The sequence below is a fragment of the Marmota flaviventris genome, chromosome 6 (assembly GCF_047511675.1).
Source record: "Marmota flaviventris isolate mMarFla1 chromosome 6, mMarFla1.hap1, whole genome shotgun sequence".
Lineage (NCBI taxonomy): Eukaryota > Metazoa > Chordata > Mammalia > Rodentia > Sciuridae > Marmota > Marmota flaviventris.
In genome coordinates, this window is record NC_092503.1 from 17,571,476 (window position 1) to 17,596,457 (window position 24,982).

General features: G+C 42.1%; 1 protein-coding gene across 2 annotated transcripts in view; it reads right to left on the reverse strand.

The window, feature by feature from the left end:
- The window catches only part of Sash1 (SAM and SH3 domain containing 1), a 229,767-nt gene that overhangs the window by 133,574 nt on the left and 71,211 nt on the right, over positions 1-24,982 (reverse strand). For both annotated transcript variants that reach the window (XM_071612923.1, XM_027939555.2), the window contains exon 2: positions 3,948-4,076. In XM_071612923.1, coding sequence (XP_071469024.1) covers positions 3,948-4,076 — 129 coding nt within the window. The remainder of the gene's footprint in view (positions 1-3,947; positions 4,077-24,982) is intronic.

Below are 24,982 nucleotides of genomic sequence, written 5' to 3' on the forward strand. Positions count from 1 at the left end.
TGCTTATACCGTTGAATTTTTACCCATCTGTACTCCCTGTTGGCTTCATCAAAACTGGCCCCAAGGACACATTATCAGGATCCGGGTGATTAGGTCCTCAAGAAATAGCTTGACATCTAGTCCAGAAAGTTAATTACTAACACAATTATCAAAAAAACTCCCCCCCCCCCCCCCAAGGTTAGATCAAGCATCTTTGTGGGCAGGTTATCTCTCTGGTTTGTTTGTTCTCTGGGTGACATGTAATTAACACTTACAGACAATGCATTTTTTGACTTTTTAAAGCCAAACATAAATATCTACATAGCTCTTCTGTCTATAGAATATTTCATTAAGCCCCCCCAAAATCCACCCACAAGATTTAAAATGAAACCAAATCTTAAACTAATTCATCAAACAAACTCTCCTTACTGAGGGCTGTTTCCTATGTGACTTTGTCAACATAATATACATCCTGCTATTTCTGCCCTTCTAGAATACTTTAGGCTTCTACATGTTACAATTTCCTCTATTTTTGGTGGATCTTTCCTTCTGAAGACATCTCCCATTCTATAAGGTCCTCAGACCCAAAGGAGGCAGTTTATGTAACTGGTCCAAGGCAGAATTGGAAGTCTAGAAATAGACCTAAAATTCATAAGTGATAAAACAGAGTGTTATGGATTGAAAGCCATGGTTTTACAATAAAGTGAGCTACCATCAGAAGTTGAATCTATGCTAAGCTGACCACTGAGAAAGGGAATTTCAAATAAATCACGAGCGTCACATGCCCGGCCTACGTGATGGATAATCTCAAAACTTCTAGACTCCTGAAGCATGTGAGAGACATGTGAAACATCCCGCAAAAACTAACCTGATCTTCAGTAGTTTGGAAATTCCCCTTTACTGCTACAACTTGCCTGGAATTTCACAGAAAGAAAATCTGAATGCCAATTTGAGATCTTTTTTTTTTTTTTCTCACTAACTACAATTTAAAGAATGAACAGTCAACTTCCAGCCTGGCTTGAATTAGCTCCCATCAATTTTACCCACCACCAAGTTCTTACACCTTTGATGAGAACTAATTAAGCTCATGTGGTGTTTTTTTCCCCCAGACTGCCTTTTGCTGTTCTGGAACAGAGCACACCAAATTAGGCCCATCTGTCTAAATGGGAAGGAGGTCATTTATCCCACGGACAGGCAGGCTTCCTTTACAATCTAGAAGCTGCCTCCCAGGTTTCTGAACACCATGGGATGAAGGGTTACCCCAACTCTTGATTAGCTGGCATTTTAAGAGCAGTTTAATGTTGTATCATCATCTTCCAATTCACAGCCATCATTTCCTTGTGCAGTGAGCTATTCGAGGAGATCAGCTACCACATTAGCATCTCAAGTCAAAACTGCAACATCAAGAATTAGGGGGCTGGGGCCAGGTGTGGTGGTACATGCCTATAATCCCAGTGACTACTTGGGAGGTTGAGGCAGGAGGACAATAAGTTTAAGACCAGCTTCAGCAACTTAGCGAGGTCCTAAGCAATTTAGTAAAACCCAGTCTTAAAATGGAAAAAAATATATAGGGGGGCTGGGGATGTGGCTCGGTGGTTAAGAGCTCCTGGGTTCAATCCCTGTTACCAAAAAAAAAAAAAAAAAAAAAAAGAATTAAGAGGTGGGGGTAGGGGGCTTGACTAGCACGTACTGAGGCCCTGGGTTTGATTCACAGCACCATAAAAATAAATAAATAAAGTACAATATTTAAGTTATTGTTCTGTGGCAATACTGCTGACATGAAAGTATGTTTTCATTTAACTATGTCCCAACAAGGGAGACTAGTTATTTTAGCAGGGCACAGGAGTCTTTTGACACATGAGGTCACTTTCTTACAAAGAAAGAAATAACCTGGCCATTCACACATGCCAAAGGACAAAGTTACAGTGGGAAAAAAAAATCCCTTGGCAACAATGATGCCCATGAGCCTGCCTGGGCCAAGGTGTCAGGCTCCTGGGACAGTCAAGGCTTTCTGCCATCCACTGACACTTCTCAGCCTCCACTGACTTTATTAAACTAATGCCCATCCCTGTGGACTACTAAATTGGTAAATGAGAAGCAAAGAGCATGAACTCATATTTGGCAGTCATGATATAACATCACTCCTGACTCCAGGACTCTTTTCTTAGGTTGAGTTGAGGAAAGAAATTAACATGCACAAGGACTTCAAGTGCATAGTTAGGTGGAAACACACCATGATCACTTATGGAATATATATCAATGGTATCCAACTACTTGTTGGGTCCCATCTAGACTGAGAACCCTTTTATATAACATGAGAACAAGTATTAATAAAAAGAATCAGGGCTGGGGATATAGCTCAGTTGGTAGAGTGCTTGCCTCACATGCACAAGGCTCAACTGGTAGAGTTCTTGCCTCATATGCACAATCCCCAGCACCACAAAAAAGAAAGAAAGTAAGAATCACTTGTTCTTCATTAGTTCTAAATTAGTCACATAATTCTTTTTTTTTTTCAGTTCTTACCCTATGTAGATTTATTTAAAAAATATATTTTTTAAAGTTGACGATGGACCTTTATTTTATTTATTTATATGGTGCTGAGATTTGAACCTGGGGCCTCACACATGTCAGGCATGCGCTCTATGGCTGAGCCAAAACACCAGTCCCTACAAAAAAAAAAAAAAAAAAAAAAAAATTTAACAGGACAAATAAGGCTTCAATTCATTCAGTATTTGTTAAACAGTTTTTAAAGACAAAGGGATGCTGTCATTCCAAAGAGGTCCATGCAGCCTCTTGCTATATTAGAGGATCCAAAGGAGTTATCTGGATGAGTAAATACAGAGGGCTGAGCCTTTTCTTCTGCCACCATAGGAGGCCCTGAGGCACATATAGTAAATGAAACAATTTGAAAAGCATGAATCTAAAATGAAGCCAATATGCAGCAAATTTAATTGATAAGTACAAAAGTCTCCATAAGTTATTTAATTGCAAACATAAAATAAGGGAACACCAGCATACACTGAGAGTTCCTAAGCTATTTATTTATTTATTTATTTGGGGGGCATGCCAGGGATTGAACTCAGGCGCACTCTACCATTGAGCCACATCCCCAGCCCTACTTTGTATTTTATTTAGAGACAGGGTCTCACTGAGTTGCTTAGCACCTCACTTTTGCTGAAGCTAGCTTTGAACTTGAGATCCTCCTGCCTCAGCCTCCTGGGCTACTGGGATTACAGGTATGTGCCACCATGCTTATTTATTTACTATTTATCACAAAGCTCAAATGCTCCACTCATGATACATGTAAAGGTCTTTACAAAGCAGCCCAGTGAATTTCAACATCCCTAGGTGAGAGGAGAGACTAGAGTCACAAAAGATGGTGATCACAAAGAGATCTCAATGATGTGGAAGAAGAACTATAAAAAAGCCAGATATGATATATATCAGGATTATATTGCTGATTTTAAAATGTCCAGAGAAACTCTGATAGCCCACCTCTAAAACACCAGGTTTTATCACCAGATGAGAGGTTGGTGATTTCTTGCTTCTTTAAATTTTTATTTTCTTTTTTAAAAATAGAAAAGATGGAAAAGGAAGAAAAGAAAAATGAAAGGGAAGAGAGAAAAGAACTTGCCCAGACACCCCCAAGAGTCAATACAAATGCAGTACACACTGGTCAATAGTAAAATCATCTTTGTCCCCAAGTTTAAAAAATGAAAATAAAATAAAACAAAACAAACAACAACAACAAAAAAAAACAGTCTTTTAATGACTGCGCAGATTTGGTCATACTGCTTCTGCCAACACTTATTCAATTTAATACCTGCAGACAAACTGGGCTGCTCTTTTGGGATCTGAATTTTTTTTAAAGGACAAGAATAAGGAGCCTGCAGATGGATGCCCCAGGAACAGCTAAAAGAATGGGAACCACTGTCTCAGCAGGACATACTCCCAGGGCCACCACTCACCACATCCAGGTCCTGGGAAACCCGCCGTTTCCGCAGCTCCTCCATCCTCTCACACACGTCTGAGAAGCAGGTATTGTAATAGTCTGCATACTGCTGGGCCAGGTCGTCGATATTTCCCAGTGACCCATCCTGAGGGGGAGGAGGGCAGGGAAAAAGAGACAGGAAAAGAACAAAGGTGGTCAGGTCAGGTCAAGTCAGTTCACCTTGGAAAAGCCCCACGGCCATCTGATCGCCCTCTACACAGCATTTAGATTAAGACCTGTGACGTGGGCCAGGCTAGGTTTTACATGTGGGAGCTAATCCTCAGGGAGGGCAGCCCTCTGAGATGGAATCTGTTCTTTTCCTCCCTGTATCAATGAGTAAACAGGAAAGAAGGTGAGTGACTGCCCCTGGATCCCAGGGCCCACAAGCAAAGATGCCAGGTCTCCAACCCCTGGGCCTCCTGGTGCCAAAGCCATGGCATCAGCCCCACCTCTCTTGGAGAGGTGAGAGGCCAAGACATCGGGTGAGTGACAGGCTCCTTGCCACTCAGTTGTGGTCAGGGCCACATCAGCACCTCTAGGAAGTTTAGGAAAGAGACAGATGCCAGGCCCTCCTCTCCGCCATTCTGAATAAAGCCTGAGAACTCAGGTATCCACAGGATGCTGCATCTGGGATGTACTTCAGACCCTCCCAAAAGACCCTGGGAAAAGTGGAAAACCTTCTTCAGCAGTCATCAGGGCTCATTAGTATTCATCATTCCGTACTGTAGTCATTAATATTCATATTATTCATCAAACTTATTATTCATGAGCCATTCCAAGTACAGGTGCAAGAAATTCAGTAAAAGCATCGCTTGTCCCTTCCCGGAAGCAGGTGCATAGGTGGTAGCCCAGAAGTTTATACCAGCTCTACAGCCCCACACTGGTTAAGTGGCCTCAGCGTCACCACTCACCCTGCCAGTGACACTGGAGTAGTTGACAGCACCTACCTAGCAGTGAACACTAAGGGAAAAGCTTGTGTGCCGTGGGTAGGCTGCCAGGCATATAGGGAGTAATAGAAAGGGATGTAGCTAATGTCATTCACCACAAGAGAACGTCTCATACTGCGGCCTCCTTGAGGAAGTCATTTCCTCAACAGGTCTGAAAATACAGAGAGCGGACAGAGATTCTTCTTCTATCAATCCATCTATTCAGGAAGACACTGCCTCTCCTCTGCCCCCTTTTAATCCCCTCTCCCTCTGGTATGAATAAATGACTTTAACAACACAACCAAGTAACATGATTTGACCAAAACAAATAACCAAGTTGTATTTTAACTTCCAGATGACTGAAAAATGCACCCACATTCTCCACTGCTCTCCAGCCCCTCCATAATGCTGGTTCCTTCATGACAGCAACACATCTAGCTCTGCAAAAAGCAGCCTTAGACGTAAGCATTCATGAGGGTAAGATTCATCCAAAGTCTGTCTGGTAAAACCTAAGCCTGTCAGATCTGGGTCACAGCAGGCAAGAGTCACACCCCACTTCTGCATTCCCTGGGTTTTAGGAACTAAGGGGAGAGGAGAAACAGAAATTAAAAGAAATGATTTTTTAGAAATGCTTCTTGCTTTCCCATTACTAACATGTTCTGCATTTCAGGTAGGTGCCTCAAAGTTCCTAGTAGAGAGCTGGAGAAAAGACAGACTCTCGCAAGGCCAGTAAGATCTTTGAAGGTTTAAACATGCCTGGGCAAAAGTCATTCTCTCTCCGCAGTCGGCCTGAGATGACAGGATAGACACAGCAAAGGAGGCGGGAGCCCACCCTTCCCGTGTTCACTGTCAAGTTTCCAGTAGGGAAATAACATCAGCCAAGACAGGACTTTGCTGTGGACCTCAGAGGTCACCTGTCAGCCCACCCTTCGTCTATTGGCCCAGTGAAGAAACTGACTGAAGGCAGAATCTCCAGGGAGAGCGGGAGCTGGCCAGAATGTCTTAAGATGGGGTTTCTGAAATACAGCATGATAAATCAAAGTACGATCCCAGATTGCCCTGACTTGTCTCAACACAACCACACAGGCCTGTGGGCCCTAGGAGGAACTTCTGCAACCTCCCAGCTGGATTTTTTGTCTCTTTCTTCACCTGCCCAATTTGCCCTTGACCCAGCCACCTTCACCTTGCCCAGTAGAGATCTGACCAGGTCTCCCTCCACCAAGAAACCTCCATGCCATCCCCATCACACACTCTGTGAAATAAATCCCAAGTGTACCAGCCCAGCTTTCATTCCCCTTCACCTCTGGTTCCCTGTCCAAGTTGGGTCAAAAAAAAAAAAAAAAAAATTCTGAGGCCTATAGACTGGACAGGACCTGGATAGCAACAGGCAGCTTCTCCATCAGGGGAGGGAGGCACAAAGCAGACCCTCACCCCACACCTCTCATCTCACCATCTGCATCCAATGCACAAATGCCCCAGGAGATTGGAGGCAACTTGCTGGAGGAACTTTAGGAGACAGGAAGGCAAAAGAGCAGTTTCCATGGCAGCATCTGTTCTGACCACTCAAGGAGAGGACTCAAGTCCGTGGATGTCCTAGTTATTCTAGAAGCACCTAAGCAGGTTCTAGGACAAAGGGAGCAGAGTGCCCTTTGACTTCAGAATATCAGCCTTCTATAAGCCAGGAGTTTGCTTACACTGTGAAAGAGCAAAGCCCTCACCATCCCTGTTCGGTGCAGCACCTCCTCTTTTCTTAGCAGGTACTAGAAAGATAAAGAAGTGCCCTTTGCAGTGTGTGTGTGTGGTGGAGGGGAACAGGTCTTGTAACAACTATACCCAAGAATCTGCTTTTATGAGTTATATCCCTGATCCTCACCACAACAAGGGTCCCTGGAAGATCCTGGGCTATTCAGAGTTTTCTTAGTCTCTCAGGAATATAATGCTATCCCCATCCAGAAACTTCTGTCTTCATCCATCAGGGAAACAGACCATCCACATCTCCTAATACCCAAGTGTGCTTCCTAAAGAGGTTGCATTGTACATATCTTGCGGCTCGCTGTTCTTCAATGGAAATCAATCCCTCTCTCCCACACACAACCACGAGTTGTGCTGTCCAAGCCGAAGCACTTCCACCTAGAATTCTGGCTTTTCTCAGAAATTACCAGTTTTCACATTTGTGTACTGTATGACCTGTCACAACTGACTATTTTCTTGGAATAATCCAGGCCACTAGAACCGTATTAGAAGACAATTATTTACATAGCTGTGTTCAGCCACTTTGGCCCCCTTTTCTCTCTTCTCTCATATATCTTAGAGACACCTTCAAAGTCAGCTCTTCATTTCAGTTTCGAAGTTTGCCATCTACTGATCATTTTTCCTACCAGTGCCAAATTTGAATTCCCTCTCTCACTCTGAATCACTCAAAACTCCCTCAGTAATTTGAGGGCCTGAAAAACATACCGGTTTCGCATGAGGAGGAAAGCAGCTGTTCAACCCAAGCGAGGCCAAAGACAGCCAATATTTCACTCCCTCAATATGGCGCCGTGGCCACTCCTCACTTGGCGCTCAGCGGGTAATAATTTAGAGCGGGGTAGCACAGCTGCCTTTACGTTGTCCCAAATCACTTTCCAGATGTGCAGTAAGCCCCCATAATTGCCACTTTCGTCCATCTTGATGATTTAAATGCCAAAAAATGCAAAAGAATAAAAGAATGTGTGTGCCTGTGCTTTGAAGAGTAAGTTTTGTCTGCCATCCTCTTAAAAAGTCCTGTTGTGTCCCAATCAAATGAAACCAGTGAATGACCTGGTGATTTTTTTCTTTATCCATTCAAACTCTAGCCTCTTAAAGAAGAAAAATAATAATTAAGAGGGTGAGAGGAAACATTGGCAGATGATAAGTGTTTTGGTGTTGATGATAGTGATGATTTCAGTGGTATGTACTTATCCCCAGGCTTACTGAGTTGTAAACATTAAGTATGCACAGCTTCTTATATGTCCATGTTCTTTCAGGTAGTTTTTCAAAAAAACCATCAATCCCATGCTTTTTCAGAACCATCTAGCAATCTTGGCATCATTTTCATCCAACTTGTTTTTATTTGAGATAGGTACAGACCCACTCAGTGAAAACATTTACTCCCACTGAAAGTATGTGCAACATGAGTCTGTAGGGAATTTGAATAATGCAGATAATATTTCAAAAGCATCATACTTATTGCATCTTTCTTTCAGGAATGTAAAATCTATGTCTGACTCCACACTCCACAATGCTAATGCATTGGTGTAGCAAAATAAACTCTAATATAACTTTAAGTCACCTCTCCATTCACCATAATAAATACCTTTTTTTTTTTTTTTTTTTTGAGACAGGGTCTCACCAAGTTGCCTAACCTGGCCTTGAGCTTATGATCCTCCTGCCTCAGCCTCCCAAGTAATTCAAATTACAGGCACTCACCACTGTGCCTGGCAAAAACACTACAATTAAAACACTGAAACAGATTCCATTTTAAACCTTTTCTTTTAAGGATTCGAAGCTTCTGGGCTAGAGGTTATTACTTGCCTCATCTGTTTCACTTCTTTATTACTTTTCCCTTTTCGTTCTCAGGCATTAGGCATGAGCCAAAATTTAGGAACAAAGGAAAAATGTGATTTCCTCAAAAGTTTTTTTTTTCCAAGTAGATTTTGAAACTTTGAGTCACGTTATCTGTTTACAAGACTTTCCCACTCCTGTCTTTAAAAACAAGAAATGAGATACATGGAGATGCAAGTTCTCTTTCCTTTTCTCATTACAGAACTAGGTCGCTGCACCAGTACTATGACTGTCCACCGCACTTGGTGCATGAGAATTAAATCTTGGCCCTAACGATCAGTGTCAGCTGTGGAAGCCACACTGTGTAGCTTTCCCCTCCAGGCCACAGGGCACATTTACACCCAAACTCATCTTTCATACAATCAACATAAAAAATAGGGGATAAGGGGCATTGAACCAAACAGTTCACATCAGGAGGACTGATGTTACAATTAAGGAGGAAAGAAATGGCATTGTTCTCCCAACAATTGGTTTAACAGCGTTTCTGAGATTTATCCCAATGCACTTCTGTCTCTGGAAAATGTGAAAATTCGGAAGACAGAAGGCATGGGTATCATTACTCTTTTTACTTTTGCTCTCTTCTTTTCCCAGATGTCACTATGGTTTAGACTATCTTGACAGACTTAAGGGAAAAGGGAAAGAAAAAGGGGGGACAGTCTCTGAAAACACTGGGAGATACAATGTAACCTTCCTATGCAGATTACATGCAAATGAATGCAAATGAACTTGTGGTCCTCTTATTTTATGTAACTGTAAAGACAGAGCCCAGAGGGACAACCCAAATGTGTTGCTGTAACTCTCAGAGCTGGGAAGAAACAGAACACTCCTGATTTATTTTTTGTTTTTCTCTTTTTCTGTTCCTATAAATGTATACTTGACATATTTTATGTAATATAAATTATATGTTATATTTATATTGCTTCTTGTTGTTCTGGAGAGGGATGGAGACTGAGATCCCCTACCAACCAAATCCACTAAAAGAAATACCTACAATACAAAGAAGCCTGAGTTCTTGAATGACCTTGTGGTGTGTTTTCATTCTTCATTAGCTTGTTTGAAGATTGTGAGGCAACAGATACTTTCCTCAACCTTTCAGGTGAGATTGCTCCGAGCATAAAAACAACGTTAACTCTGGTTCCCATGTTCAGCCTCACTGAATCTGTGCAACCTCACTGATTGTAGCATCCCCGTCATCCCATCCCTCCCTGCATGTCATTCTGGAGAAATGAGCTGAATATATAGTAACTGATCTTACGTATTTTTCTCTAAGGTATCATTCCCAGCAATTCTACAGATGGTTTGAACTAGAATACAGTTCAGAAAAAAAGTTTTTAACACATAACAACTAAAAACATACACTAAAGGGACGTATTAGGTCATGCTGGTGGTGAGGGAGGAATCAGGGGTGAGCACACCCATGTGGCAGGTGGCTGGAGGAGGGTTGACTTCACATCTTCCATTTCCCTCTCCAAAAACACCCTGAACGTGCCAGAGCCCATGTCTAATTCCTGCACTGGCCGATATGGTCCTGGTATCCTTGGCCCCATTATCCTGAATCAGTGGATCCCAGTTAACACAAATCTGCAAGAATGAATGGCCTCCCAGAAAGCAGAACCTGCACCCCCTTTTCCCCAGAACTCTGGTAGCTCCCAATTCTAGAGTTGTGGTCCTCAAATATCTGTAGGAAAAATAGGGGAAAAAATAGAGACACAGAACCTCCTCAAATATATGTAACTTATTTATGAATATACATTATATCTACTTTTAAATATAATTAAGCACTTTATTAATATCAGCTCAATCTATTTATAACTACAATTATTTACATTAAAAATACACACAAGACATGCCTGTAAACCCACTACTCCAGAGGCTGAGGTAGGAAGATTGTAAGTTCAAGGCCGTGGGCAATGAAGGGAGATCCTGTCTAGAAAGAAAATATAAAGGGATAAGAGTTTTGCTTAGCCCTTTAATAGAGCACTTGCCCAGCATGTCCAAAGCCCTGAGTTCGATCCCATTACTGCCCAAACAACCAAAAAGCAAACACATACACATAGATACATCCCAAACAGGCATCGAGATAAAATAAGTATAAGTAAAAAGTCTTAGTTTTCTCCTGTCCCCAAACGCATAAGCAGCTGAAAATTATGACCCTTTAGGGGCCATGTGGGTCAAGGTTGCATGGGTCGTAGGGAGCTGGTGAAGGCAGGCTCTATAGGCTGCTGCCTCTCTGGGCAGCAGTGAGCCTAACCTCACTCCAGGTCAGCAGACTGACAGTTGTGAAAGGAAGTCGGATATGAAAGAGAACGAGAACAAAACACAGCCTATAAGAACATGGGAACCAAGAAGACCAGTGGAGCCATCTCTGATTCTCATGAACTCAAAATTGACACCAAAGGTGACCTATAAGGGAAGCTGGAGCTCTACAGGGGACCAGCACACACTTGCCCCTGGACATGGAGAAGATAAAGGAGATCAGGAAGAATTGCTTTGGAGTCACTGTGAAGCTGCCTCATGCCAAGAAGGGAAGTCACCAGGTAAGTGACACCACACACAAACCACCCCAATGCCTAGCATCCTCTGCCAAACTTCAGAGTCCAAAAACTATGGCTGTTGCTGATCCACTTCCAGCTTCCAAATCTCACACTAACCTAGTGGCCTTCACAAATGCAGAACCACACTGAGAAGAGTCAACACAGGCTACACCATCACGGGGTGTTAAGATAAATTGAAATATTTGAGACCCACATTTAATTAATTAATATTGTACAGTATAGTAAGCACAAAACAGAATGGAAAATGTCAGGGCACATCTCTTAAATTAAGAGGATTGCTTCATACAATGTTTTGTGTCAGTTTTATAGATAGCTGTCCCTTGTTACCATGGGGGATTTGCTCTTCAGATTTCCACCTGTACTACACCCCAAGGATACCAAAACCCATGGATGCTCAATCCCCTTATATAAAATGACATAGTATGTGCATGTAACCTGAGCACTTCCTCCTGAATGCTATAAATCATCTCTAGATTACTTATAATACTTGATACAATGTAAATGTGAACAGTTATTGTATTGTATTATTTACAAAATAATGACAAGAAAAAGTCTATACACAGATGCAATTTGTTTTCAAATATTTTTGATGATTGGTTGGTCGAATCCATGCATGGGGATGGTGCAGACACAGAGAGCCAACTGCATATGTGTTATTGTACTTGACCCCAATGTAAAACATGTTCCTTCCCATGAACCTGAGACGAAAGTTGTCAAGTCACTGAGGGAATTCACTTTCCAGAATGCAAGCCCTGAATCTCCTCTCCTGTCCTCCATTTCAGAAGCCTCTGCTCCTGGGTCTCCTGGCAACTCTCAACCCCTCCAGCTCAGCTCACCCTTCACAGCAAGTGCGCCCCAGGCCGCTCTTGCATCCCTCCCTTGTCTAACTCCCTGCTCCTCTGGGGAAATGTCGCTTGTGGCTGATGAAGGGAAAGTCCCAGTAGAAGCATCTTGGCCTCTCATCTCCCTCCCTCAGGCCCAAGGCAGCCTACCTGACCATAGAATGCAAAAGGCTTGCTTGAGATTTTTAGTGGAAAAAAAAATGTTATTACCAAAATCTTAGGCAGGAACTAGTAATCCCTAATCACTGGTGGGGAGGAATCTGAAAAACTTAGACTAAATATGAATGAACTCAGGTTACTGGCCACGGACAAGAGAAGCTGAAATAAATGGGATGAAGAGAAGACCTCTCCCATGTCCATAAATGTTGGCAGCTCTGCACATCTTGTTGATTGTGAGCTATGATGAAGAATGTGAGGATGGCTATAAAATTCACAGTTTATGCTCTTTAACCTATATTTTAAAGGATATATCATTAATTCAGATAGCATTTCCTGAACACTTACCATGTTCCAGGTGCTGTGCTAGATATTACGTATGCAATATTAAATCCAGACACATGAATGTTTATTGTCTCTATACAGAAGAGCAAAGTGCATCTTTATTTTCATGTAGTCATGAGATAGAGTCACAGGAACTTGTTGAAGGGATTAACAAAGCTACATGCATAATATAAGGTGTGTTTGGAATTAAAGGTTCTGAAAGATCCAATGTAGCAGCTATCAGTGACAGGAAGTCTAAAAACTTTAAAATGTAGAGAAAAGGGTGGGGACACTGATAATCTGATTTTAATAAATATAAGCATAGATGCAGGCTCAAAATGGACATTTGGATTTAGCAGATGGCAATTTTAGACTGAACTCATTTTCCATTTCTAAACTGCCCTGAGCTTAATAGAATCACAGATTTGGAAAGAACAGCACAGTTAGTTGGGTGGGAATGAAGTCATAATTTGAGACCAGCTTCACAGATTTTGATGAGTGTGAATCACACTGAGTTTTCTCAGGCTGCCCTTGGCACACAGATCGGTGGATGTGGGCATTTTCAAATATTTGGCCAATCAAGAATTGGATAGGAAAAAGTGATCTATGATATTCCTAGAACTTTGGAAACAAATCTATTAATCTCAGAATAAAATCCTGGAAGTTCTGGCAATGTGATTAAATATGGTACAACATTCAAGTTTGCTGTGTTTTATAAAAATTATATTCTTCCACAGTGTGAGCAGAGCCTGGAAGTGTGATCTCTGCAGGAGTCAAACTGACCTTGACTCTGCCTGAGGGAATCCTGTTCCTCTTGAGCACAACTGGTGAGGGAGATCCAGGAGTCCGGCCCAGTGGATCAGAACTGCTGACGGCAGGCATCACACTTGTAAGTAAAGTTGATCCAACTATTTCTTGGTGCAGTTGCCAAAATTTCATGTTTAATAACTGACAGGTAAAACCTAAATGGTCTTTGGATAGCACCTGACCTTCTGCATTGTGTAAATCATACATTCCCCATCTCATATAAAATGACTTGAGATGGTATTCAGACTTGCTTCAAAACTCTGGGCTTGAGAAGGTATTGAATGCACAGAGATAAAACAAGATCAACTATAATCGAAGACTCTAGAGGGAGAACATAATGATTCTTTAACATTGTCACTCTACCTTTGTATACATTTGTAATTTCCCATTCTATTTGTTTGTTTGCATAGTATTGAGGATTGGTCCCAGGGGGGCTGTACAACTGAGCAACATCTGCAGCCCTTGTTTTTTATGTTAAGACAGGATCTCACTAAATTGCCCAGGCTAGCCTCAAATTTGTGATCCTACTGCTTCAGCCTTCTGAGTCACTGGGATTAGAGGCCTACATCACCGTCCCCAGATATATTTTATGTGTGTGTGTGTGTGTGTGTGTTTTGGTGCTGGAGATTGAATCCAGAGTCCCATGTATGCTAGGCAAATGCCCTACTACTGAGCTACAATCCTTCCCAAGCCCTATAAAGAGGTTTTAAGATGTGGCTCTTATGTATGTGCTTGTTGTCACCAGGAGACTTTAGAGCTTTTGAAAGGTGAGGCTAAGTAAGACTCATTCATTTTCGCAAACTCATTACCTAATACCGTCACAATCCTGACTTTAAAGCAGTTACCTAAGAAATAGCTCTAAAATGCATGCAGACATGAATGAATGAATGAATGAGTGAGTGAGTGAGTGAATGAGTGAATGAGTGAATGAAGGCCAGTAGAAATGAGCTCTCCTGGGCCTGGGATTATGGCTCAGCGGTAGAGTGCTGGCCTAGCACGTGCAAGGCCCTGGGTTTGATCCTCAGCACCACATAAAAATAAATAAATAAAATAAAGGTATTGTGCCCAACTACAATTGAAAAATAAATATTAAAAAAAAAAAAATGACCTCTCCCTTTCCTGAGACAGCCATAAAATTCACGCAGTAATTATGAGTTGACAGACTTCTCACAATGCCAGCATTTCTATATATAATGGGGAGTTTTTAATCAGTCCCTGTCCCCAGTGTTCTTACACCCTTAACAATCTCCTGAATGAGACAGACAATGAAACAGGAACTGTGACCTCAGCAACCATGGCGAATGAGGAACTGGGGAAAGGGGCAGAAAGATGGTGCCAGGCAGAAGGGACCACCAGTGTAATTCCTCTGCATTCCAAGACAGCCTAACAGTTTGCAAGAAGAAAAGCTACCTTGGGTCGCTAAATGGTCAGACTGCACAGGTGTGGTAGGACAGGGAGAGAGGGAGGAACCCAGGCCTGGGGCTTCCTCGTAAATTCAGTGGCCATGGAAGGCTACTTAGGCAGGAAGATGGAATGCATGCACTCATTGAAAAGGAGCAGTGACCTCCTGCTATGTGCTTCATGACAACCAAACCACAGAGACTCTAAAAGCAGGGACTCTGTTTCATTTACTTTGTATTCCTGGGAAAAAAACTCTTAACATAAGCACAGTTGGGACTGTGAGCTGATAGTGTCTTGTCCTTCGTCACCTAGAAAGCCCCCCAAAAGGGGGGAAACCATCCAGGAAGCTCATGTGTCCTTGCCCAGCTCTGTTTTGTTATATTTCTCTCTGGTTATGTACCCCTATTCATGCTGACGACACTAATAAAGTCCTCCTAAGAAAACCACTACCGGACATCTGCCCCTGTGATAACCTGGCAGGGGACCTCTTCCCATCTTTGTCATAGAAAAGGTCCATGGATGAAAATCCACTTGGATGTTAGTCCTCTTTCCAGTTATAGCCACAGTCAAACAGGGAGAGAAGAGCTTTATAGAGTAAGGCCAGCCAATGAGAGGAAGAATCAAGTGTGGTCATGACTCCAACCAAAGGATTAGGAGTTCCCATATCTGAACCCTACTCCACCACCTCCTAGCTGATGATCCTGAATAGACACTTGCATGCTTTTCCTCATCTGTAAGATGGGAACCATATTGCTACCCTGCATCTTGTAATGGGATTAGGTAAAATAAACCCTTAGCCAAGCACCTGGCACTCACTCAGAACTCATGAAATCATCCTCCTCTGACAGCAAGGCAAACGTATCCCCCATCATCTGGTGGAACCAGATTATATCACAGGGTCAGTTAAAGGATTACAAATGCAGACACTTAGAATTTCAATACAGGGAAGGGCCTTAATGATGGCTTCATTTTAAAGATGAATAAATGGGAACCAAAGGCCATAAGGTTTTGAGTGACCTCAGAAGACAAGACACCAAGCTGCCTAAAACACAAGACAGGAATTACAGATTTCTAAGTATTTCCACTTACTGCTACTAATTCTTAACATCTTGGGGGTCATAGATTTTATTAGAATACAAAGTTATTTCTTACACCAAAAGGATTAAAGAAAGGAAAGTTCCTTGATGCAGTGGGCTCCAGTCACCAAAGTCACAATCTTCTCACATGCTGACAGAAAAAAAAAAAAAAGCACTAAAAGTCTTGAAACAAAGATGAAATGTTACACCCCTAACAGCCTCCTGAGTGAGGCAGACAAGAAACAGGAACTATGACATTATATTCGAAAGGCCCTAAATACATCAGGAGCTGATCTGGAGGAGTCCTTGGCCTTCTACTCCCATCAGGCAGAGCACCGGAAAGAGACACCTGGAAAGCCAGGGGTCCCCCCCACAGGTCCAGGTGTGGTAAGAAAACAAGTACGTGCACAATGCAGTGGCCACAGGCAGCACGCACATTCCCTCTGTTGCCAAGAGCAGCTGGATAGGCCCCTGCTGAGCCAAAGGCAAACCTGTTTGTTCCTATTTGCTGGAAACTAATTAGAGCTATTCATTCATGTGATAAGGAGTTGGTGATATCTTTCCAAAGTCAGGAAGAAACCAAGTCACCCACCGGCCTGGAAAACCATCAAGGGATCTCAAAATGACTCTTCATCACACACCTAACCATCTCCCAACACATTTCATGATTTAGTTTCTGGAATTTGCTCCTTTGATCAACTCAACAGCACTATAGCAATCCTTGCACCAAGGACTTCAGTTAGGGACTCACACTTGTGCTTGCATGGGGAAAATCTGTTGGTTTCATCCTGAAACACATTCTGACTGATAACGTGCAAGAAATCAAGTTTAGAGAAAGTTAAACTGGCAAAATTGTTCTTCTATACAGGTCAGCTGTCTGTACCTATATCTATCTGCCTGTCTACCTATCCATGCACCTAAATAAAATATACATAGGACATGATATGGCCATAATCTCATTGCAATTTCTGTGGGGATAAAAGTTCTTTCCTAACCACATCATTTCCCCTCAAGATGATCTCAATTTTCATCATGAAAGACTTTTACTTTTGCCAAGAATATAATGTGAAAGTGCTCTGAGAGGCATCGGAAGCGTGTGGATTTGTTCTTACTCATAGATTAAAAACATCTTGGAAGCTAAGAGTGGAGAATATTTGCTTGGTACCACATTCTACACAGGGTCACAAGGTAAACTCGACAGTTGTCTTATGCCCACGAGAAGAAAAATACAATCACACAATCGACAATGAATTCACATCATTCTATCAAACCAATTATCACAAGAATGAAAACATCCATTTTCTCAATTTGCTCACAAGCTGTGAATTTACTAACATCACAGCTGGCTTTTTTAGTGACATCTCATATTTAAATATCTATCATATACTTTTTTTTTTTTGGTGCTGGGGATTGAACCCAGAAACACTTTACCTCTAAGCCACATCTCCAGCCCTTCTTATTTTTTTTATTTTGAGACAGGGTCTCACTAAGTTGCTTACAGCCTTGCTAAGTACTGAGGCTGGCCTCAAACTTGCGATCTACCTCCAGAGTCTCTCGGACTATAGGTGTGCCTCAATGCACCCAGCTATCACATACTTTTTTTGAAAGAGCAGTTGCTTTCACTGAATAATGATCATTTGTATCATCTCATCAGGCAAATCATAATGACCCTATTTGCTTGGACTTTATTCCCATTCATGTTCTTGGATGTACAGTAAGGAAACTTTTCACATAGGAAATGTGCTAGTTAAGACTTGCCTACCTCCTACCCAAACTTCTCTATGCTTTTCAATGGCCCTATAAAAATGGGCAATTTCACTTTCTTCTCTGTGGTGTAGGTAGGACAAACATTTTCATTTTAATTGCTTGCCATACTGTGTGTAATTCTGACATAGAAAATTAATGTACTATCAGGAAGTTTCATTTGTTTTCCTTTTTAAAGCGCTGATTCTGTCACAGTGGGCTGTTTTTTCCATTCATAAGACACAGCAGTTCAACAACTGCATTTTATACTGGGAAATCAGACCGGGCTTCCTTGAGCACATCCAGAAACAGAGATTCTACTAGTACCTGAGTCAGATTTTGCCCCTCTGATCAGAAACATACCCCAGTCTCTGGCTGCATTCAGAGCAAAGGCCGCAGGCCCCATAATGACCTAAAAAACTCAGCCCACCCATACAACCCTGGGCTTTGATGCCACCTCATCTCTCACCTCTCCCTGGCTCCCTGTCCCCAACTGCACTGATTACCCTATTGGTCCTGCACCATTCCAACACCATTCCAAACCCTCTGAGTCTTGACCAGTCCTTTGAACTTGCCCTCTCTGCCTAGGCTGCTCTTCCCAGTCATCTTCCCTCCCTGCCTGCAATTGTCACTCAGATACTGTCTTCTTAAAAGGGACTTCCTGTCTAAACCTGCCACCTCCCTCTCCTGTACCATCCCCAACCTCATTCTCTGTCTTACATTTCTTCCTAGGACTTTCTCCATATAAAACAGTTTTGCTTCTTTTCATGTTTATCTTTTCCCCCCTCTATCGCCCCCAACTAACAAGTCTAGCCCAGGAGGGCAAATATTTTTCTAAATTTTGTTCTGTGCTACAACAGCCCCTAGTAAGCTTTCAATATAAATGTACTGAATGAATGAATGAACCAATAGGAGGAAATGAAATCATCAATCAACACATACTATGCCAGGCACTATGCTCTGGCCCTTGGGCAAACAAATATGAGCACTTCATACATTACTTTTTGCTCTAAATTTTTCATTTAAGTAACGTATTTACTACTCTTCAGTTCTCAGACTTAAAAGTAACTAGCAAGTTTAAAGTTCTCAAATACCCATGACTTCATTATAATTTAAAAAGCCAGTATTAACTATGCTGGTGCCATTTGTATGTGTATCATCCTGTTCTCTTTGTATGGTTTCAAAAGAAACAAATGGAATATAGTTCAAGGTGTTAATTACATAAGCTTATTAAAAACAAACCCCCAAGAGGTGTCAGTTCTAACACTTAGCACTTTTATGTTTACGTACTTTATTAGTTTTATATATGTGAGAAAGTCAAATGCAATAAGCATAATATTGCAAAATAGCCACTACCAAAGGAAAATTACTTCTCTCCATAGACAAGCCTTATGAAGAACTGCTCTAGTCTATAAATGTGAAAGTGAAAGGACATGGCAGCAGAGACAAGTTTTTACTTGCTGGATTTAAGGTAAGGAGATGGAGTGCTTCCCACATAACTGCAATTTAAACAGGGAGAAAAGTGTTTGCACTATTCTATTTTGTAAAAATGACTGGGGATTATTTCAAGGGCTTCTGAGTATCCAGGTTATAAATGATCTACATAGAAAATTTTGGATAATTTTATTTATATTACATTTAGAGAACAAGTTCTATGAATAACTACTATTGGGAAAATGGCTCTGCTAATGACTAATCCAGAATAAGACCTTTGGACCTCCAAACTCAAGATGGGGCCACAAATGCAGGAAACAAAGATTCTCCACAGACGACTGGAGATAATTCTCCTCCAAGGAGCAGCAGATATTCACCAGCCTCTGGGGTCATGGAAGGTGGGTGTGTCAGAGCCTGGACCATGGAAAGTTCCCTGGTGCCAATTCAATCTTTCCTTTCTTTGAGCAACATGAGCCCCAAAAGCATCCTGGCTCTGCTCTAGGCTGAGGTCAGGTCTATGTCCACCAGCCTGAACACTAGAGTGACCATGGAGACTTGGCATGACTTTTGGGCTAAAATGCAAAAGAGCAACTTTGTTTTCCATAGAAATAAATCAGACAGTGCTTAAAAAGAGATCATCAAGTGATTTCAACCTCACTTTATTTTTTCATAAACATGAGACCAGCAATATTAGCCCTGTCTCTCCCTATCCCCCTTGGAGGCAACAAATCCCATGAAAGGTAAAATATAGAAGAAAGTAGGGGACAGCAGCACTCAAGGAAAAGACCAAGAGAAAGACACTAAGTGCAAAGTAGGTAGTGATGTACCTTGATGATTGTTTTATCATAATAAAATTTCATTTCTTATATAAAAGTATGTTTCACTCTTCATTTTGGAATACCAAAAAGCAATTAGAACATATATATCTGAAAAGAGCTGCAATTCTAAAGAACTCCAATGTAGATAGGAGAATTTCAAGATGGAGCAATTGAAAGACAAGAAAAGGGTCACCCTGAGATGAAGACACTTTCAGCCAGTGTGTGAAAATTTAAGGACTAGAGAGGGCTGGGACTAATATTTCAAAAACTTTCCACAGATGCTTTCTGTGTAAATTTCCTCCTGATTCTAAATCTTGCCAACTATCTTTAAATCTCCAATGACAGTTAAATCGCCTACTTGTTTCGGAGAATTGCACTGGATTCTGTCCATATTCCATAATTTTTCAACAAAAAGATACACTAAAGACCAACGATGACTAAAGACCACAGAATAATTTTTCTGCCAGAAGGAGGCATTTGAAAGATCACTTAATCTATTCTTCTACCCCATCTTCACTCACACCTTCCACTTACAAAAGAAAAAAATGCCAATATTTGTTCTAACAGAATATGTATCTATTTTTATGGGGTATTTTTCTTTGCTTTGCTTTTTTTAATTTTTTGGAGTGCATTGAGGGGGTTGTTTGAAGGACAGGGAAGAACATTATGATAAAATCCCAGTTAAAATCCCAGATCCAAATCTTAAGAAGGTTATTAAATTTCTTGGTGTCTTGGAGAGTCAGGTACCTGCCTCACAAGGCAACACTGCCAAGCAAATGAGATAATCCATGCAGGTCTCTGAAGCAGTATCTGTCACCCAGAACTTAATAAATGTTGCTCTTTGCACTTAGCATTGCTGCCTATAACTTTATGGACTATCAGGACCAACTCTTACACTGTCCATCTTTAAAGGTTTTCTTGTATCACAATGAAATCACTTTTGTCCAGGTAGAAACAGTTTCGGCATGTGGAGCAGAGAGGACTACAGATAGATACACTATTTAGGAGTCACAGAGACTCAAAACAAATCCAGCTTCCAAAGTTGGGCCCTCCCCTTTCCTAGTAGGGGTGCAGCCAAAGTCAGGCCCTCCTGTGATCTGTCTTCCTTTAGGTGTATGCCACCTTTCTGCCCTTCAGAGGCTGATTTCTGGTTGTTTCACATACATACACTCAGGTATTCCTCTCAACCTACGTCAGCTCCTACTATAATTGGGGTGTTGAATGTCCCCCAAAGGCCCATGTGTTAAAGACTTGGTCTTCAGCTTGGTGATGTTGGGAGGCGGTAGAATCTTTAGAAGGTAGGCCTAGTGGGAGAACTCAGATCACTAGGGAGTGTCCTTGAAGGAGATATTGAGACCCCTGGCTTCTTCCTGTCTCTCTTTTTCTGCTTCCTGCCTGCCTGAGGTGAATATTCTTCCTCCACCACTTACTCCCACTATGATGTACTGAGCTGCCGCAGGCCCAAAGCAACAGGGCCAAGTGCCCATGAACTGGAACCTCAGAAACTGTGGGCCAAATAAACACAAGAAAAAAAAAATGTCCAAATCATTAGCAATTAGAAAAATGCAAGTCATCTCATACCAGTCAGAATGGCAGTCATCAAGAATACAAATAATGATAAATCCTGGAGAGGATGAGGAGAAAAAGGACACTTTTTCACTGTTGGCAAGACTGTCAATTAGAACGACCACTATGGAAATGAGTATGGAGGCTCCTCAAAAAACCAGGCATGGAACGACCACGTGACCCAGCTATATCACTTCTTGGTATTTACCCTGAAGAATTAAAGGCATCTTACTACAGTGATACATGCATACCTATGTTTATAGCAGCACAATTCACAATAGCCAAACTATGGAACCAGCCCAGGTGCCTATCAGTGGATGAATAGATAAGAAAAATATGATATATATACATAACAGAGTTTTATTCAACTATAAAGAAAAATGAAATTATGGCATTTGCAGGAAAATGGGTAGAATGAGAGACCTTTATAAGAAATAAACTGAAGTCAGAAGGTCAAGGGTCATATGTTTTCTCTTGTAATGTAGAAACCAGAGAAGAAAAATAAAAACAAATATGGGGGGTGGATCTCTTAAAAACCAAAGAAAGATCTGTAGAGGAAAGGGACCAAGGTGTGGAAAGGCAGGGAGGGAGGGGGAGTGCTGGGGAGTGATACTGGGCAATTACATTGTTATAATGTGTGCATGCACAAATATGTAACAACAAATCCCATCAATATGTACAACTATAACGCACCAATTAAAAAACTAGGAAGAAGGAAAAAAAAAAACCAAAACTGTGGGCCAAAATAAACTTTTCCTCCTTTAAAGCTGATTATCTCAGGCTGAGGCTATAGCTCAGTGACAGAGAGCTTCCCAGTGTGTGTGAGGCCCTGACTCAGATCTCCAGCATTGGGGGAAAAATTAAGTTGATTATCTCAGGTATTTTCTCAGAGTAACGGAAAGTTAAGACAGTCCTGTCAGCCCAACAAGTGTGTCTACTTCCTATTCCCAGTGCCACCACAAGGTAGCACAAGGCTGGCATTTGCTAAAAGCTTAACCATGGAATGAATCCTTACCTTCCAGACTAGGAGACAGCATGAAGCTTCATACACATATGGATACCTTGAAAATTATTTGCTTCTGTCCCATTTGCTCACATTTGTAAACAAGCTGAATGCCTTCTGTTGATTTCCCTAAACTATGTATTCAAAACCCAAGAAGATTCCTGTATCTATATCAGGCAGAAAAGAGAATCTGAGATCCTCATGTGTATGTGAGTGTTGGGGATATGGAAGGATGAGAACTGGGGAGAAATTAACATCTATTGAGCACCTATGTGCCTACATTATATATCAAGTACTCCTGTATACTATTTCACACAAAACACACAAGACTTAATACAGGTCTCGTTAAGTATACAGTACCAACAACGGCCTAGACACTTGGAGTTTACCAACATGTCTGATGTCACATAGCTAATCAACAGCAGATCCAGGTTTCAAATCTATGCCTGTCTGCCACCCCCAGAAGTATGGCCTTACCTTAACTGGGTATATAACAAATTGAAGTGAACCTTACTCAAGGTTACTTGAATTTCTACTTCTTTGAATTATAAAGTGAACTTCCAAGCCCTTCTACAGGAGGAACATCCGATTAGATATTTAAATAAAAATCAGTGTGAGTTACAGTATTCCTGAGCTGCACACGACGTACAAGTGAATACTCAGCTTAACCACAGATGAGGAAACATATGGCTGGGTGCTTCGCCAGGCCAAACAAACTGTCACATCCTTGGATCCATCATTTCTTCCTGAGGCTGGGCTCGTGGCTGACCCAGCAGCTCAAGTAACCCCACCCACAGTCCCTGTGGGAAAAGCTTGGGCTCAAATGCTGATACAGCTGCTGCCCACAGCGCTGGCAGCCTCTGAGCGTTGTCCTCTCCAAGAGCATGGTGCCAGGGGAAGAAACCTCACTTATCCCCCCCAACTTCCCCAGCCCCATAGCACACGGCTGGCAAGGGTGGGCCCAGATACACACCCAGGTTTGACCTCAGCATGGCTCAGGGCAGGGGGCTGAGTGTCCTCGCATCCTGATGGGGCCCAGCCCACCCTCCCCAGGAAAGCTTCCTCAGGAAATCCTGGCCGCTCCAGAGAAATGGGTGGCCCAGGCCTGAGGATGTAAACAGGAGCCGTGTGTTTTGTTCTGTGTCCCTGCAGACCTGAGCTGGGCCTCTGGCTCAAGAATTTTTTTGGCAATAGTGCAACAGAAGCTGGGCTGAGCAACAGCTCAGAGCGCTAGAATTTACAAGTCCGGAATGTGCATGGGCCGACTTGGCTGAGGATGGCTAAGAGGATGGAGGTGGGTGTTCTCACCTAAGCTGTGAGCTCAGAAAGAAAAATTTTAATAAACAACAGAAGACAGACAAAGCTCCTAAGGCAAGTCCTCTAGCCAAAGGTCAAAATGCCCAGAATGTGTCTACCTTTGGGAGTTTTTTCACAGGCTGGAGACCAAACTGCACACAATCAGGGCCATGTTCCCTGGTGTCTCTTTCAGAGTGCCTGGCATGTGGCAAAAGCTCTATAAACATTGGCTGAATGAAGAGTTTTCCTCCAGTTCACAACTTGCCTGCACCTAAGAATGTACACACACATCAAGAACATTGCCTAAAAAAATGGAAAGGGAAAGAATAGAAAGGACACAGTCCTTCCCCACACTCATCTCCCTGTTGCTCACTCCAACCCCCCACCCATCCATCCCTTATATTTGTACTTGTTTCTAGAAACTTCCTTAGGATCAGGGGATTCCCAAAGCCACTGGGAGCCAGGCCTGTCTCAGGATGGTATGGCAGATGCCTCCTCATTGCTCAAAGCAGTAAATACCAGACTTTGAAATATGCTCTTATGCTGTCTTAATAAGTTCAGGATCCATGGAGCCTGATGCGATTTGTATGTTCATTGTATGCCACTGTAGAAAACTTTATCCTCACCTGATACCTCACTTCCCTGCTTATCTTCTGCTTCACCCATTTCATCTGGGACATAGAAGGAAGGATGCTATGAGATGCTGAGCTGCCAGAATGAATGGCAAGCTGACACTGGTCCATCATGGCCACCACTACACCCGCAAGTTGGCAATGGCTGACAGTTCTCCTTTGGAGAAGGAAATATGAACATAACAGAATAAAGATCCGTGTATACACGGGGTGCAATGGAAACCAACATGGGCTGTGAAACCAGAATACCTGGGGTTTCATCCCAGTTGCAGGACCCTGTGACTTAGGACAAATACATAGCCTTATTCAACCTAATCTATAAAATGGGAGAATAATGACAATCCCTACAGCTCATCTCATTGAACTGGGCTCAGTTAAAAGAAGCCAGGGACAGCATCGAGCCCAGTGCCTACCACATAGGAACAACTCATGCATCTCATCTAGTATTAACTATTAAGCACCCAAATTAGAGAATTACTTATCTAAGCCAAGCCCTTCATGCTCCATCTGTATTTTAATTCTTAGGAACAATGAAAGAGGTTTCAGGAAGTTTCAGACACTCAATTACATCTAACACAATATATCCCATGAGTTTAATTTCAATATTTTCTGGAATCATATTTTTAACTTCCAGAAGCTGCACTTGTGCTTTTATTTATATCAATTACAGCTCTCTGTTCAGCACAGAAAAGAACTCTCCCCTGGGTCCTCTAACTATAATTTGGACCATGGGGTGTGCTGCCCTTGGCCACACTGTGAGTTCTACCATGGCCCACAGGATCTCATGTAAGGTTCTGCTTTTCTCCAACAGCTGAGAAGAGTCCTGTCTGGCCATGTGGGTCAACAAGCAC